The 14,959-nt window shown below is 52.1% G+C and overlaps 2 protein-coding genes across 2 annotated transcripts in view; both read right to left on the reverse strand.

The window, feature by feature from the left end:
- The window catches only part of LOC132591060 (protein-glutamine gamma-glutamyltransferase 2-like), a 153,341-nt gene that overhangs the window by 64,369 nt on the left and 74,013 nt on the right, over positions 1-14,959 (reverse strand).
- LOC132591051 (protein-glutamine gamma-glutamyltransferase 2-like) lies at positions 11,055-13,741 on the reverse strand. Its single transcript, XM_060263933.1, has 2 exons — positions 13,598-13,741; positions 11,055-11,249 (listed from the first exon to the last, which is right to left on the reverse strand). The coding sequence occupies exons 1-2, from the start codon at positions 13,738-13,740 to the stop codon at positions 11,093-11,095; spliced, it is 300 nt and encodes a 99-aa protein (XP_060119916.1). The 5' UTR covers position 13,741; the 3' UTR covers positions 11,055-11,092.

Consider the following 14,959-nt stretch of genomic DNA (forward strand, 5'->3'; position numbering starts at 1 on the left):
AGTTGTTTGGGTTCTCTGCCTATGTCTGGTATACACAGAGAGGAGGAAGTCTTCCCTAAAGAAGTTAAAAGCTGGGCAACTGTGTGGCAGCTTTGCGGGCTCTTCCACTCCCCCCTTCTCAGAACTCTCTCACTGCAACCAGCGCTTGCATCGTGCGGTGCTGCCCACATTTAGTTACCAACAGCTCTGCAGATCCACTTGTTCCAACCCAGGCTGCAAAGACTGATCCCCAGTCCCGCCCCCGCTGTCCCCTCTTCGTAAAAACAAGCATGGGCTTTGGAAGGCCTGTGGGGGCGCCCTATATGCAGCTATGCCGCAGCTCCAGAGGAGGGACGATGCAGGCCTTAATGGAAGTCGCGAGGTCTTGCCGCGCAGAGCAAGTTGGGTTGCCAGGTTTAATTCAAGAAACATCTGGGGACCTTTGGTGGTGGAGCCAAGAGACATTGGGAGGGGGTGGTGGTGGAGCAAGGTTGTGCCGAGCATGATTGAACTCCAAAGGAGTTCTGGCCATCCCATTGAAAGGGACCGCACACCTTTTAAATGCCTCCCCTCCCACTGGAATTAATGGAGAGGGGCACCCTTCTTTGGGGGCTCACAGGACCGAGGAGGAAGAACTGCAGATTTATACCCTGCCCTCTCTCTGAATCTCAGAGTGGCTCACAATCTCCTTACCTCCCCCCACAACAGACACCCTGTGAGGTAGATGAAGATATTGGATTTATATCCCACCCTCCACTCCAAAGAGTCTCAGAGTGGCTCACAATCTCCTTTACCTCCCCCCGCCCCCACAACAGACACCCTGTGAGGTAGATGAAGATATTGGATTTATATCCCACCCTCCACTCCAAAGAGTCTCAGAGCGGCTCACAATCTCCTTTACCTCCCCCCGCCCCCACAACAGACACCCTGTGAGATAGATGAAGATATTGGATTTATATCCCACCCTCCACTCCAAAGAGTCTCAGAGTGGCTCACAATCTCCTTTCCCTTCCTCCCCCACAACAGACACCCTGTGAGGTGGGTGAGGCTGAGAGGGCTCTCCCAGCAGCTGCCTTTTCAAAAACGACATCTGCCAGACCCATGCTGTTTGAAATTGGATTTATACCTCACCCTCCACTCCTAATCTCAGAGCAGCTTACAATCTCCTTCACCTTCCCCTACAACAGGCACCATGTGAGGTGGATGGGGCTGGAGAGGGCTCTCACAGCAGCTGCCCTTTCAAGGACAACCTCTGCCACAGCTACGGCTGACCCAAGGCCATTCCAGCAGCTGCACGTGGAGGAGTGGGGAATCAAACCCGGTTCTCCCAGGTAAGAGTCCGCACACTTCATCACTACACCAAACTGGCTCTCCAGATGACCCTGGAGGTCTCTTCCAACCCTGGGATTCTAAGTGTTGCTAAGAAGAAGAATTGCAGATTTATACCCCGCCCTTCTCTCTGAATTAGAGACTCGGAGCGGCTTACAATCTCCTATATCTTCTCCCCCCACAACAGACACCCTGTGAGGTGGGTGGGGCTGAGAGGGCTCTGACAGCAGCTGCCCTTTCAAGGACAGCCTCTGCAAGAGCTATGGCTGACCCAAGGCCAATCCAGCAGCTACAAGTGGAGGAGGGGGAAATCAAACCCGGTTCTCCCAGATAAGAGTCCGCATACTTAGCCACCACACCAAACTGAATCTCGGAGTCTCATAGCGGCTCACAATCTCCTTCATCTTCCTCCCCCACAACAGACTCCCTGTGAGGTCAGTGGGGCTGAGAGGGCTCTCCCAGCAACTGCCCTTTCAAGGACAACCTCTGCCACAGCTACGGCTGACCCAAGGGCATTCCAGCAAGGGCAAGCGGAGGAGAGGGGAATCAAACCAGATTCTCCCAGATAAGAGTCGGCACACTTCACCACTACACCAAACTGGATCGAAGATGTTATTTGGCACTCTGGGTTTGTACTGGGATGGCTCAAGTGTCAATGCTGTGGGATGGCGGAATACGGGTTGCTTCCCCATCAATTTATTTGTTTTATTTACCTTATATTTCTATCCCACCCTCTCCGCAAGCGGACCCGGGGCAGCTAACAGTCAAATCTCACTTAAAGCAATACATTTCTAAAACTGCTAAAAGCATTAAAATCCACTCACAGCGGTGCTACATAAAATTAACGGTGAGTTTCAAGGCATTCCTCGGCAGGCAGTTCAGTTCCAGGATTAACTCTTTTAAATTGGATCGTCACAGTTTCGTTGTCACCGTCAGTGGTCCTTGAGATGTTAAGGCAAATTTACGGTGGATGGTATTGCTCAGTTCTTGTAGGATGTGGCAGCCCTCTCCCGTATCAGCTGTCGTGGGCCAATCGAAATAGTTCTGGCTTACAGGCCCTGTGGAATTGAAAGAGGTCCTGCAGGGCCAGTTTGGTGTAGTGGTGAAGTGTGCGGACTCTTATCTGGGAGAACCGGGTTTGATTCCCCACTCCTCCACTTGCAGCTGCTGGAATGGCCTTGGGTCAGCCATGGCTCTCTTATCTGGGAGAACCGGGTTTGATACCTCATTCCTTCACTTGCAGCTGCTGGAATGGCCTTGGGTCAGCCAGAGCTCTCTTATCTGGGAGAACCGGGTTTGATTCCCCACTCCTTCACTTGCAGCTGCTGGAATGGTCTTGGGTCAGCCAGAGCTCTCTTATCTGGGAGAACCGGGTTTGATTCCCCACTCCTCCACTTGCACCTGCTGGAATGGCCTTGGGTCAGCCAGAGCTCTGGCAGAGGTTGTCCTTGAAAGGGCAGCTGTTGTGAGAGCCCTCTCCAGCCCCACCCACCTCACAGGGTGTCTGTTGTGGGGGAGGAAGATGAAGGAGATTGTGAGCCGCTCTGAGATTCAGTTTGGTGTGGTGGCTAAGTGTGCGGACTCTTATCTGGGAGAACTGGGTTTGATTCCCCTCTCCTCCGCTTGCAGCTGCTGGGATGGTCTTGGGTCAGCCTAAAGCTCTCTTATCTGGGAGAACCGGGTTTGATTCCCCACTCTAGCTCTGTTAGACTGTTAGAGCAGTTCCTCAGTGGAACAGGCTTCCTCGGGAGGTGGTGGGCTCTCCTTCCTTGGAGGTTTTTCAACAGAGGCTAGATGGCCATCTGACAGCGATGAAGATCCTGTGAATTTAGGGGGAGGGGCTTGTGAGTTCCCTGCAATATGCAGGGGGTTGGACTAGCTGACCCTTGAGGTCCCTTCTAACTCTAGGATTCTTACCCCACCCAGGTGTGGAAGCTCACTGAGTAACTAAGCAACAGCTGTTTTCTTTTAGCTGCACAGTTTCACAGGTCGGTTGTGAAGATACGATGAAGGGAGGACCACATACGGCACGTGGGTCTCCCTGGGTGAAGAAACATGGGATTCCAACCTCCCAGGTGAACCAGAGTGCCACCTGTGGTGAAGAACGTAAGCCAAGTATGCGTTGTGTGATGAAACCATCATTTCACCCTACAAAGTCAACCATGACTTCCTTTCGAGAGAGCCAGTTTGTTGTAGCGGTTAAGTGTGCGGACTCTTATCTGGGAGAACCAGGTTTGATTCCCCACTCTTCCACTTGCACCTGCTGGAATGGCCTTGAGTCAGCCATAGCTCTGGCAGAGGTTGTCCTTGAAAGGGCAGCTTCTGTGAGAGCTCTCTCAGCCCCACCCACCTCACAGGGTGTCTGCTGTGGGGGAGGAAGCGAAAGGAGATTGTAGGCCGCTCTGAGACTCTGTCCTTGAAAGGGCAGCTGCTGTGAGAGCTCTCTCAACCCCACCCACCTCCCAGGGTGTCTGTTGTGGGGGAGGAAGGGAAAGGAGATTGTAGGCCACTCCGAGACTCTGTCCTTGAAAGGGCAGCTGCTGTGAGAGCTGTCTCCAGCCCCACCCACCTCACAGGGGTATCTGTTGTGGGGGAGGAAGGGAAAGGAGATTGTAGGCTGCTCTGAGACTCTGTCCTTGAAATGGCAGCTGCTGTGAGAGCCCTCTCCAGCCCCACCCACCTCACAGGGGTGTTTATTGTGGGGGAGGAAGGGAAAGGAGGTTGTAGGCTGCTCTGAGACTCTGTCCTTGAAAAGGCAGCTTCTGGGAGAGCCCTCTCAGCCCCACCCACCTCACAGGGTGTCTGTTGTGGGGGAGGAAGGGAAAGGAGATTGTAGGCCGCTCCGAGACTCTGTCCTTGAAAGGGCAGCTGCTGTGAGAGCCCTCTCCAGCCCCACCCACCTCACAGGGTGTTTATTGTGGGGGAGGAAGGGAAAGGAGGTTGTAGGCTGCTCTGAGACTCTGTCCTTGAAAAGGCAGCTTCTGGGAGAGCCCTCTCAGCCCCACCCACCTCACAGGGTGTCTGTTGTGGGGGAGGAAGGGAAAGGAGATTGTAGGCCGCTCCGAGACTCTGTCCTTGAAAGGGCAGCTGCTGTGAGAGCCCTCTCCAGCTCCACCCACCTCACAGGGGGATCTTTTGTGGGGGAAGAAGATAAAGGATATTGTGAGCCATTCTGTGACTCCGATTCAGAGAGAAGGCGGGATATAAATCTGCAGTCATTTTCTTCTTTTCCTTGTGACCAAAATGAAGAGCAAACGCTTGAAGATGCTTCAGTTAAGAAGAAGATGATGATGAAGATATTGGATTTATAGCCTGCCCTCCACTCCGAGTCTCAGAGTGGTCACAATCTCCTTTACCTTCTTCTTCCCTCACAACAGACACCCTGTGAGGTAGGTGGGGCTGAGAGAGCTTTCATAGCAGCTGCCCTTTAAAGGGCAACTCTGCCAGAGCTCTGGCTAACCGAAGTCCATTCCAGCAGGGGCAAGTGGAGGAGTGGGGGAACAAACCCGCTTCTCCCAGATAATAATCTGCACACTTAACTCGTCCTTCAGTCAGCCATCGCTGGACCTTTCTTTTGAACTCAGTCATTGTGCAGATGGGTCAGGCCGGGGTCGTGGATGGCCTTCCGAGAAAGGCGAGGCGGCCTCTTTGTGCTCCTCGTCCCCCCAACCGAACCTGCTCGACTGCCAGAGGCGTTGCGTGGTTCTCCCTCCGACAAGAAGATTAACAGAACGTGAATCAGGAATTCAGATGTGTTCTGGGAAGCAAAGGAAAGGCTTTTCTGGCGTTGGAGCCAGAGTCCAGATGGCGGGAGGAGCAGCCAACAGGCTTCAGGTCACCGAATACTTGTGGTCAGAAGAGCATGGGCAGGAATGAGGGCAGAAGGGCGGCTGCAAGCTGAGCATTTCTGCTTTGGGTTTATTGGGGGGTTTTTTGGAGGGGGGGGGGCATTTATACCGCCTCAGGCAGTACACAGAAAAGCCCCAGGCAGTGCACAGAAAAGACAGCAATCCATAAACTTCAAAATAGGAACATTTGTCAGTGTTCCGGGGAGGGGGAAAGGTTTAAATGTCCTGGGTTTTTGAACAGAAGTGGCTGAGGGCATGAGAGGCAGGGACCTCTAGTTTGGTGTAGTGGTTAAGTGTGCGGACTCTTATCTGGGAGAACCGGGTTTGATTCCCCACTCCTCCACTTGCACCTGCTGGAATGGCCTTGGGTCAGCCATGACTCTCTTATCTGGGAGAACCGGGTTTGATTCCCCACTCCTCCACTTGCAGCTGCTGGAATGGCCTTGGGTCAGCCATGCTTCTGGCAGAGGTTGTCCTTGAAAGAGCAGCTGCTGTGAGAGCCCTCTCCAGCCCCACCCACCTCACAGGGTGTCTGTTGTGGGGGAGGAAGGTAAAGGAGATTGTGAGCCGCTCTGAGACTCTTCGGAGTGGAGGGCGGGATATAAATCCAAACTTCTTCTTCTTCTTCTATGCTGCTCAGCCCAGAAATTAACAGGCCTTTGTTAATTTCAAGCCTGATCTGAATAGGAACAGGAGACTATTCCTAGGCTAGTCAGGTCAGACAAATGGGACTTAGATTTTAAATGGGGAAATGCAAACTAAGAAGAAGAATTGCAGACTTATACCCCACCCTTCTCCCTGAATCAGAGACTCAGAGCGGTTTACAATCTCCTGTATCTTCTCCCCTCACAACATACCCCCCTGTGAGGTGGGTGGGGCTGAGAGGGCTCTCACAGCAGCTGCCCTTTCAAGGACAAGCTCTGCAAGAGCTATGGCTGACCCAAGGCCATTCCAGCAGTTGCAAGTGGAGGAGTGGGGAATCAAACCCAATTCTCCCAGATTAGAGTCCGCACACTTCATAAGAACATGAGAGAAGCCCTGTTGGATCAGGCCAATGGCCCATCCAGTCCAACACTCTGTGTCACATAAGAACATAAGAGAAGCCCTGTTGAATCAGGCCAGTGGCCCCTCCAGTCCAACACTGAGTCACATAAGAACATAAGAGAAGCCATGTTGGATCAGGCCAATGGCCCATCCAGTCCAACACTCTGTGTCACACAGTGCCAAAATATTTATACACTGTGGCTAAGAGCCACTGATGGACCTCTGCTCCATATTTTTATCAAATCCCCTCTTGAAGCTGGCTGTGCTTGTAGCCGCCGCCGCCATCTCCTGTGGCAGTGAATTCCACATGTTAATCACCCTTTGGGTGAAGAAGGACTTCCTTTTATCTATTCTAACCCGACTGCTCAGCAATTTCATTGAGTGCCCACGAGTTCTTGTATTGCGAGAAAGGGGAGAAAAGGACTTCTTTCTCTACTTTCTCCATCCCATGCATAATCTTGTAATCCTTCTTGTGAACTTCAGAGTTGGAGGTTGATCACTGCAGGCCGAGCTCCAGGAAAGGTAAAAGGGGAATCGGAGCTGACATGCAATTTAAATCACACTGGAGGGGGGAGGGAAAGGGGTGGCTCCCAGCCTCTCCAGCTTCTTACTCGCACCCCCATGGCCCCCCTCTCCTATAGCCCCCTTTCTCTTTGACTCTTAGCTACGGGGCTGTCTGAAACCTTCACTCAGCCCCACCTGTACAGGGATAAAAAGACTCATTCATTTCACAACCCTGGCTACAAAAAGTGGGAAAGAAATACTTGCCCTTTCAAGTGAAAAATAAAACCTTTTTATTCAGTGACTTGTATTGTTTTTCTCAGTGTAACTTCCGGCTCTTGGAACAGAGTATTTGCAAAGAACAGTAGCAAGAAATCGTTAGGGCAGCAAAGGAACAAACCAACCTCTCTGTATATATGATATCTTAGCACATAAATAAAGACAGGTTTTAACAAACGTTCTTTCTTTTCCAAGCGCAATAGGGTTTTCTTAGCAGAGGCAGCTGCAGCGATCTCTGGGAGCTGAGCAGGAAGATCGATGTGAGTTTTGCGGCTCAGGTCAATAGTGGGGCTTTGCGCCACCGACGTGGGATGGGCTGTGGGGAGGAGACTTGTCTGTTTCAGGGGTCCCCAGTTTTTCTGACCCTGTGGGCACCTCTGGAATCCTGACACGGAGTGGCGGGGACAGCCACAAAATAGCTACCGTAACATGGCTACCGCATAGGGTTGCCAAGTCCAATTCAAGAAATATCTGAGGACTTTGGGGGTGGAGCCAGGAGACATTAGGGATGGAGCCAAGATCAAGGCTGTGACAAGCATAATTGAACTCCAAGGGAGTTCTGGCCATCACATTTAAAGGGACGGCACACCTTTTTAATTCCTTCCTTCCATAGGAAATAATGGATAGGGGCACCTTCTTTTGGAGCTCATAGAATTGGACCCCCTGGTCCAATCTTTTTGAAACTTGGTGGGTATTTTGGGGAGAGGTACTAGATGCTATACTGAAAATTTGGTGCCTTTGCCCCCCAAAAAAGGGGCCCCTAGAGCCCCAGATACCCGCAGATCAATTCTCCATGATTTTCTATGGGAATAAATCTTCATAGGGAATAATAAGAGTTCCCAGCAGACATTTCCCTCCCCTCCCCCCGCTTTCTGATGACCCTGAAGTGGGGGGAGGGTCTCCAAACCGGGGGATCCCCTGCCCCCACCTGGGGATTGGCAACCCTAAAAAAACCCAAATGGTGTGGCCTACTTTCTAAAAACACTTGTTGGCACTTGGGTTGCCAATCCCCAGGTGGGGGCAGGAGATCCCCCGATTTGGAGGCCCTCTCCCTGCTTAAGGGTCATCATAAAGTGGGGGGGGGAGGGAAATGTCTGCTGAGCACTCCATTATTCCCTATGGAGACTGACTCCCTTAGGGAATAATGGAGAATTGATCCGTGGGTATCTGGGGCTCTGAGGAGGCTGTTTTTTTGAGGCAGAGGCACCAAATTTGCAGCATGACATCCGATGCCTCTCCTCAACCCCCCACCCCCAGTTTCAAAAGGATTGGGCCAGAAGGTCCAATTCGTTGAGCCCCCGAAGAAGCTGCCCCTATGCTTCATTATTTTCAGGGGAGGGAAGGTATTTAAAAGGCGTGCGGTCCCTTTAAATGCGATGGCCAGAACTCCCTTTGGAGTTCAGTCGTGCTTGCCACACCCTTCCTCCTGGCTCCACCCCCAAAGTCCCCAGATATTTCTTGAATTGGACTTGGCAACCACAGTTGGCACCAGGAAAGGTTGGGGAGCACCACGTCAGGGACCCCCGGACTATTTGGAGCACGACAGCCATTTGCTCAGCCCTCCAACGAGGACAGAGTGCCTGAGACACCATGGCACAATGTCTCCCCCAGGTAGCACCAGCACATTCCCCACCCCACCCCCACATACTGCCTAGCCAGTTGGAGACCCTCCCTCTGCTTCCGAGTCATCAGAAAGCAGGGGAGGGGAGGGAAATGTCTGCTGGGCACTCCACTGTTCCCTATGGAGACTGATTCCCATAGGGTTAAATGGAGAATAGAAGATGAAGAAGATATTGGATTTATATCCCGCCCTCCACTCCGAAGAGTCAGAGCGGCTCACAATCTCCTTTCCCTCCCTCCCCCACAACAGACACCCTGTGAGGTGGGTGGGGCTGGAGAGGGCTCTCACAGCAGCTGCCCTTTCAAGGATGACCTCTGCCAGAGCTATGGCTGACCCATGGCCATTCCAGCAGCTGCAAGTGGAGGAGTGGGGGAATCAAACCCGGTTCTCCCAGATAAGAGTCCGCACACTTAACCACTACACCAAACTGGCTCTCCTGATCTGCTGTTATCTGGGAGTGGGGAGTGTTTTTTGAGGTAGAGGCACCACATTTTCAGCCTAGCATCCGATGTCTCTCCTCAAAACACCCTCCAAGTTTCAAAAAGATTGGACCAGGGGGTCTGATGCTATGAGCCCCCAAAGAAGGTGCTCCTAATCCTTCATTATTTCCAGTGGAGGGAAGGCATCTAAAAGGTGTGTGGTCTCTTTAAATGGGATGGCCAGAACTCCCTTTAGAGTTCAATGATGCTTGTCACACGCTTGATCCTGGCTCTACCCTTAAAGTCTCCTGGCTCACCCCCCAAAGTCTCCCAGCTCCACCCCAAAGTCCCCAGAAATGTCTTCAATCGGACTTGGCAACCGTATCGGTCACCCAAGCAGAAAGACGTCTTCTCTGCCCAGCTGAGTTTTGGGCGCTCTCCTGCCATGCCTTTTATTTACAAGAAGAGGGCTTTTTAAAAAAAGCTTCTGCTAAAGAACTAAAAATAGCCACGAAACACCGGCGTGGAGAAGAGCTTCAGCGACAGCCGCTGGAGGCGGCCGAAATGGAGCAGATGTCGAAGGCTGGCCTTTGTCTGAGAGTCACCGGCGGCTGGCAGCCCCGCGGCTTCTCTGGCTTTCTCCAAAACGCAGGCCCTGCTGCTTGCGGTCACGGGTTTGGGAACAGGCCAGTGCTCGTGACGGCCACACCTAGCGGGCCAGCCAGGAGGAAGGAGGGAAGGGAATGTTCCTGGAGTTAGATGTTTGTTTCTCAGGGGTTTTGAGGTCAAGAATACAGCGCATCCCTTGACCCAGACAGAGAGTTCCATCTATGCCTTGTGGCTAATAGCCACTGATGGACCTTCCGCTAGGTGTGGCCGTCACACGCGATGGCCTGTGCCAAAACCCGAGCAGAGTAAAACGGTACCATCACGTCACGTGATCTGGAAGGTTAGTGTCCAGAACACGTGACGTAATGGTCTCACTTTACTCTGCTCTGTTAAGACCTCACCTGGAGTCTTGTGTTCAGTTTTGGGCACCACATTTTAAGAAGGATATAGACAAGCTGGAAGGGGTCCAGAGGAGGGCGACGAAGATGGTGAGGGGTCTGGAGGCCGACATATGAGGAAAGTTTGAAGGAGCTGGGGATGTTTAGCCTGGAGAGGAGGCGGCTGAGAGGGGATAGGATCACCATCTTCAAGGACTTGAAGGGCTGTCCTATAGTGGATGGGGTAGAATTGTTTTCTGTGGCCCTGGAAGGTAGGACCAGAACCAATGGGTTGAAATTAAATCAAACGGGCTTCTGGCTCAACATTAGGAAGAACTTCCTGACGGTTAGAGCGATTCCTCAGTGGAACAGGCTTCTTCCTTGGGAGGTGGTGGGCTCTCCTTCCTTGGAGGTTTTTAAAGAGAGGCTAGATGGCCATCTGACAGCAATGAGGGTCCTGTGAATTTAGGGGGAGGTGTTTGTGAGTTCCCTGCATTGTGCAGGGGGTCGGACTAGATGACCCTGGAGGTCCCTTCCAACTCTATGATTCTATAACCTCTGCTCCATATGCTTATCCAATCCCATCTTGAAGCTGGCTATGCTCGCAGACACCACCACCTCCTGTGGCAGGGAATTCCAGCTGTTAATCACCCTTTGGATGAAGAAGGACTTCCTTTTCACCCAAAGGGTGATCAACACCTGGAATTCCCTTAGAACACGGCAGGGTCTGCCCTACAGATACTGAGTGGGAGGTGGATCAATAGCTGGTGAGGTGACTCTTCCATTTCAAGCTGGCTTGAGCCGCATAAAGACTCCAGTCGGGGAATAGGACTTTGGGGACCCAAGGAAGGAAGGGAGGGACGGTGTGGATCTTCTATCTGCAAGGGGTGGGATGGTTTTGGGGGCCCAGTTACAACTCCCCTGTTGTTCCACCATCTTTCCTTCCTTGGAGCATACAATGGGAGGAGAAAGAGGGGGGCACTGGCCAGTCTGTGACAGCGGAGGGTCAAAGGAGGTGTCCTCAGATCTCCGGGGCTGCTGGGAAGTATTGCTGGATCAGCAGCCTCTTTGTCTTCCAGGTGGGCTTCACTTCGACAGCGGGGCGATGATGACGTTCCGGTAGCCCTTCACGCCCGTCAGCTTGTCGCTCTCGAAGTCCACCACCATCTTCCTCAGGCCGGACTGCTGGGGCACGAAGTCCACCCTCACTTTGGCCTCCTCTCCCGGCCCGACGGGGCTGTCGCTGGGGAGAGATTAGAAGAGGGACAGGAACGGTCATCCCACCTGTTGCTGCCCTCCCCCACCCCGGTTTCTGCTCAGCCTCTTCTTCTGAGAAGCCAGAGAGAGACAAGAGGAGCCCGACGGCTTGGGACAGCCTGCTGTTAGCGCGTGCAAGTGGAGAAAATGCGCAGGTGTCCTGTTCATGCAGGAAAAGCACAAGAGAGCTGGTTTGCTGGATTAGACCACCAGAGGGTCTGTCAAAAAAAGCACTCGGTTTTGGACTGGTGCCTCCAAGAAGCTCACAAGAGTAGCAGTCGTCTCATTTGGAGTACTGTGTGCAGTTCTGGTCACTGCACCTCAAAAAGGATATTCTAGCATTGGAGAAAGTTCAGAAAAGGGCAACTAGAATGATTAAAGGGCTGGAACACTTTCCCTATGAAGAAAGGTTAAAACGCTTAGGGCTCTTTAGCTTGGAGAAACGTCGACTGAGGGGTGACATGATAGAGGTTTACAAGATAATGCATGGGATGGAGAAAGTAGAGAAAGAAGTACTTTTCTCCCTTTCTCACAATACAAGAACTCGTGGGCATTCGATGAAATTGCTGAGCAGACAGGTTAAAATGGATAAAAGGAAGTACTTCTTCACCCAAAGGGTGATTAACATGTGGAATTCACTGCCACAGGAGGTGGTGGCAGCCACAAGTATAGCCACCTTCAAGAAGGGTTTAGATAAAAATATGGAGGAGAGGTCCATCAGTGGCTATTAGCCACCGTGTGTATGTTGGACTGGATGGGCCATTGGCCTGATCTAACATGGCTTCTCTTATGTTCTTATTTTGCCTTTTCCCCCAGCATTAGGGCATAAGAACATAAGAGAAGCCATGTTGGATCAGGCCAATGGCCCCTCCAGTCCAACACTCTGTGTCACATAAGAACGTAAGAGAAGCCATGTTGGATCAGGCCAGTGGCCCATCCAGTCCAACACTCTGTGTCACTTAAGAACATAAGAGAGGCCCTGTTGGATCAGGCCAGTGGCCCCTCCAGTCCAACCCTCTGTGTCACTTAAGAAAATAAGAGAGGCCCTGTTGGATCAGGCCAGTGGCCCCTCCAGTCCAACACTCTGTGTCACATAAGAACATAAGAGAAGCCCTGTTGGATCAGGCCAATGGCCCCTCCAGTCCAACACTCTGTGTCACATAAGAACATAAGAGAAGCCCTGTTGGATCAGGCCAATGGCCCATCCAGTCCAACAATCTGTGTCACACAGTGGCCAAATATACACACACACACATACACACACACACACAAACTGTGGCTAATAGCCACTGATGGACCTCTGCTCCATATTTTTATCCAATCCCCTCTTGAAGCTGGCTATGCTTGTAGCCGCCACCACCTCCTGTGGCAGTGAATCCCACACATTAATCACCCTTTGGGTGAAGAAGGACTTCCTTTTATCCATTTTAACCTGACTGCTCAGCAATTCCATTGAATGCCCACGAGTTCTTGTATTGTGAGAAAGGGAAGAAGAAGAAGGAGAAGAATTGCAGATTTTTACCCCGCCCTTCTCTCTGAAGAGACTCAGAGCGGCTTACGATCTCCTTTATCTTGTCACCCCACAACAGACACCCTGTGAGGTGGGTGGGGCGGAGAGTACTTCTTTCTCTACTTTCTCCATCCCATGCATAATCTTGTCAACCTCTATCATGTCACCCTGCAGTCGACGTTTCTCCAAGCTAATGAGCCCCAAGCGTTTTAACCTTTATCAAAGATTTCAGGTTTTCACAGCTGGTAACATCATTAGGGTTTGTAGAATCTTTCGGGCTCAAGTGCCGTGTTCCACTGGAGAAAGTTTTTCTTCCAGACGTTTCGTTCTCAGGACGTTTCTGAGGATGTTCTCTGCAGCTGAGAACAAAACGTCTGGAAGAAAAACTTTCTCCACTAGAACACGGCACTTGAGCCCGAAAGATTCTACAAACCCTAAGGTTTTAACCTTTCTTCATAGGGAAAGTGTTCCAAACCTTGAATCATTCTAATTGCCCTTTTTTTGCACTTTTTTCCAATGCTATAATATCCTTTTTGAGGTGCGGTGACCAGAATTGTACACGAGGTATGAACATCAGATGTTGGAGAGCTGCAAAACAGGAAGGCAGGCAGGCAAATCAATGGGGGAGGGAGAGGTGCCAAGAAAGCAACTAAAACTTTAAATGCATTCTCCAAGCCTCCGACATGGCTTGGCTTGGAGCAGTTTTTTAAAGAGAGAAATGCCTGTTCCAAGCAGGCTACAAAGCAGCGGGGGTTTCAAGAGCCACACAATGTATGTCCAAGAGCCACAGTTTGGCCACCCCTGATCTAGAGCCAGATACTCACAGTTCCTGGACCTTCTGTCCTCTTGTGAGACCAGCGCCTTCCATGGTGAAGACGCAGCCGCTCAGCGGGCCGGGCAGGGGGTTCGTCAGGGTGAGCTCAGCCACCAGTTTGCGATTCTGAACTGGTTCTCCCAAGACCTGCATCGGAAGAAAAAGGAAAGATGGGTCCAGGGTTGTCGTCTGGCTACGCCACTCTCTCAGTGCCCTTAAAATGGCTGCATTTGGCCACAACGTTATGGAGTTCAGAATTCTGTCCTCTGGCAGGACCAGGTGCTACAGGCTCAGTCACACGAATTCCTCTTTATCAAGGCAGGCGGGGGTCGTTTTGGAGAAAAAGAGGTGGTGGGGCTCATTAGCGAAACTCATTAGCATATGCTGCACTTCCTCCCGCCCCCAAGCCAAAAGCAACCCGATGCAAGAAAGGAGAGCCCCAGGCGAACGAGGCCTGCTTGAGCGAGGCTAGAGATCCAGCCGGCCCAAGCAGGCCTCGCTCACCTGGGGCTCTCCTTGGCCTCCCCCCACCCACAGTCAAAAGGCCAGCAAGCCACCCACCACCCAAAACCACATAAGAAATGGAGAAGGGGTGGTGCAGGCTTCTCCAGGGGTTAATGAGGGCTGCTGGGCTCCAAGCGATGGCCACCCTCATGGCCAAAGAATTCAGTAAGCAGGTCGATCGTATCCTGAGACCGATAGACCCAAGAGAAACCCCACAACTGCCTGCGGCTAGACCCTCAGCAATCCCGTCCAGGGCGCAACCAGCAAGGGCGCCTCTCCCCCGAGAAGGGGGACAAGGAAGAGAGTTGGATGCCACCTTTGATGGGGACCCGGAAGAAGTAGAATAATTCACCATCCAAGCCAATAGCTACATGCACTATTGGGGGAACACCTTCCCGGACGAATTCAGCAGGGTCTGAAAGGGGCAGCTAAGCGCTGGTACGTCAGCTTGTACGAGTCGATGAGCCCGGAGCTGGACGACATTGCTACCTTTCTCCAGGCGCTACTGACCCAGTATGAAGACCCCCTGCAGGAGACCCGCGCACTGGCCGCCCTGAGGGACATCTAGCAAAGATCTAAATCGATCCACGAATACGCAGCCAAGTTCCGCTCCAATGCAGCTAAGGTGAGGGGATGAAGCGAGTTGATGAAGATCGAGCATTTCACCCGAGGGCTGAATGCTAGCGTACTGGATTGGGCCCTGCAGCAAGCAAGGCCGACCACCCTGATAGGGTGGGTGCAACTATCTGGCGAAGTGGGGACCACCATGAAAAGAGTGGCCTTGCAATGGCAGCAACAAAGCAGTAAGGGAACCCGTGACCAGAAAGCCGGGGTAAAAACGGAGGCAAAGAAGACCCAGGTGGGGGGG

The sequence above is a fragment of the Heteronotia binoei genome, chromosome 2, assembly GCF_032191835.1.
Source record: "Heteronotia binoei isolate CCM8104 ecotype False Entrance Well chromosome 2, APGP_CSIRO_Hbin_v1, whole genome shotgun sequence".
NCBI classification, from domain to species: Eukaryota; Metazoa; Chordata; class Lepidosauria; order Squamata; family Gekkonidae; genus Heteronotia; species Heteronotia binoei.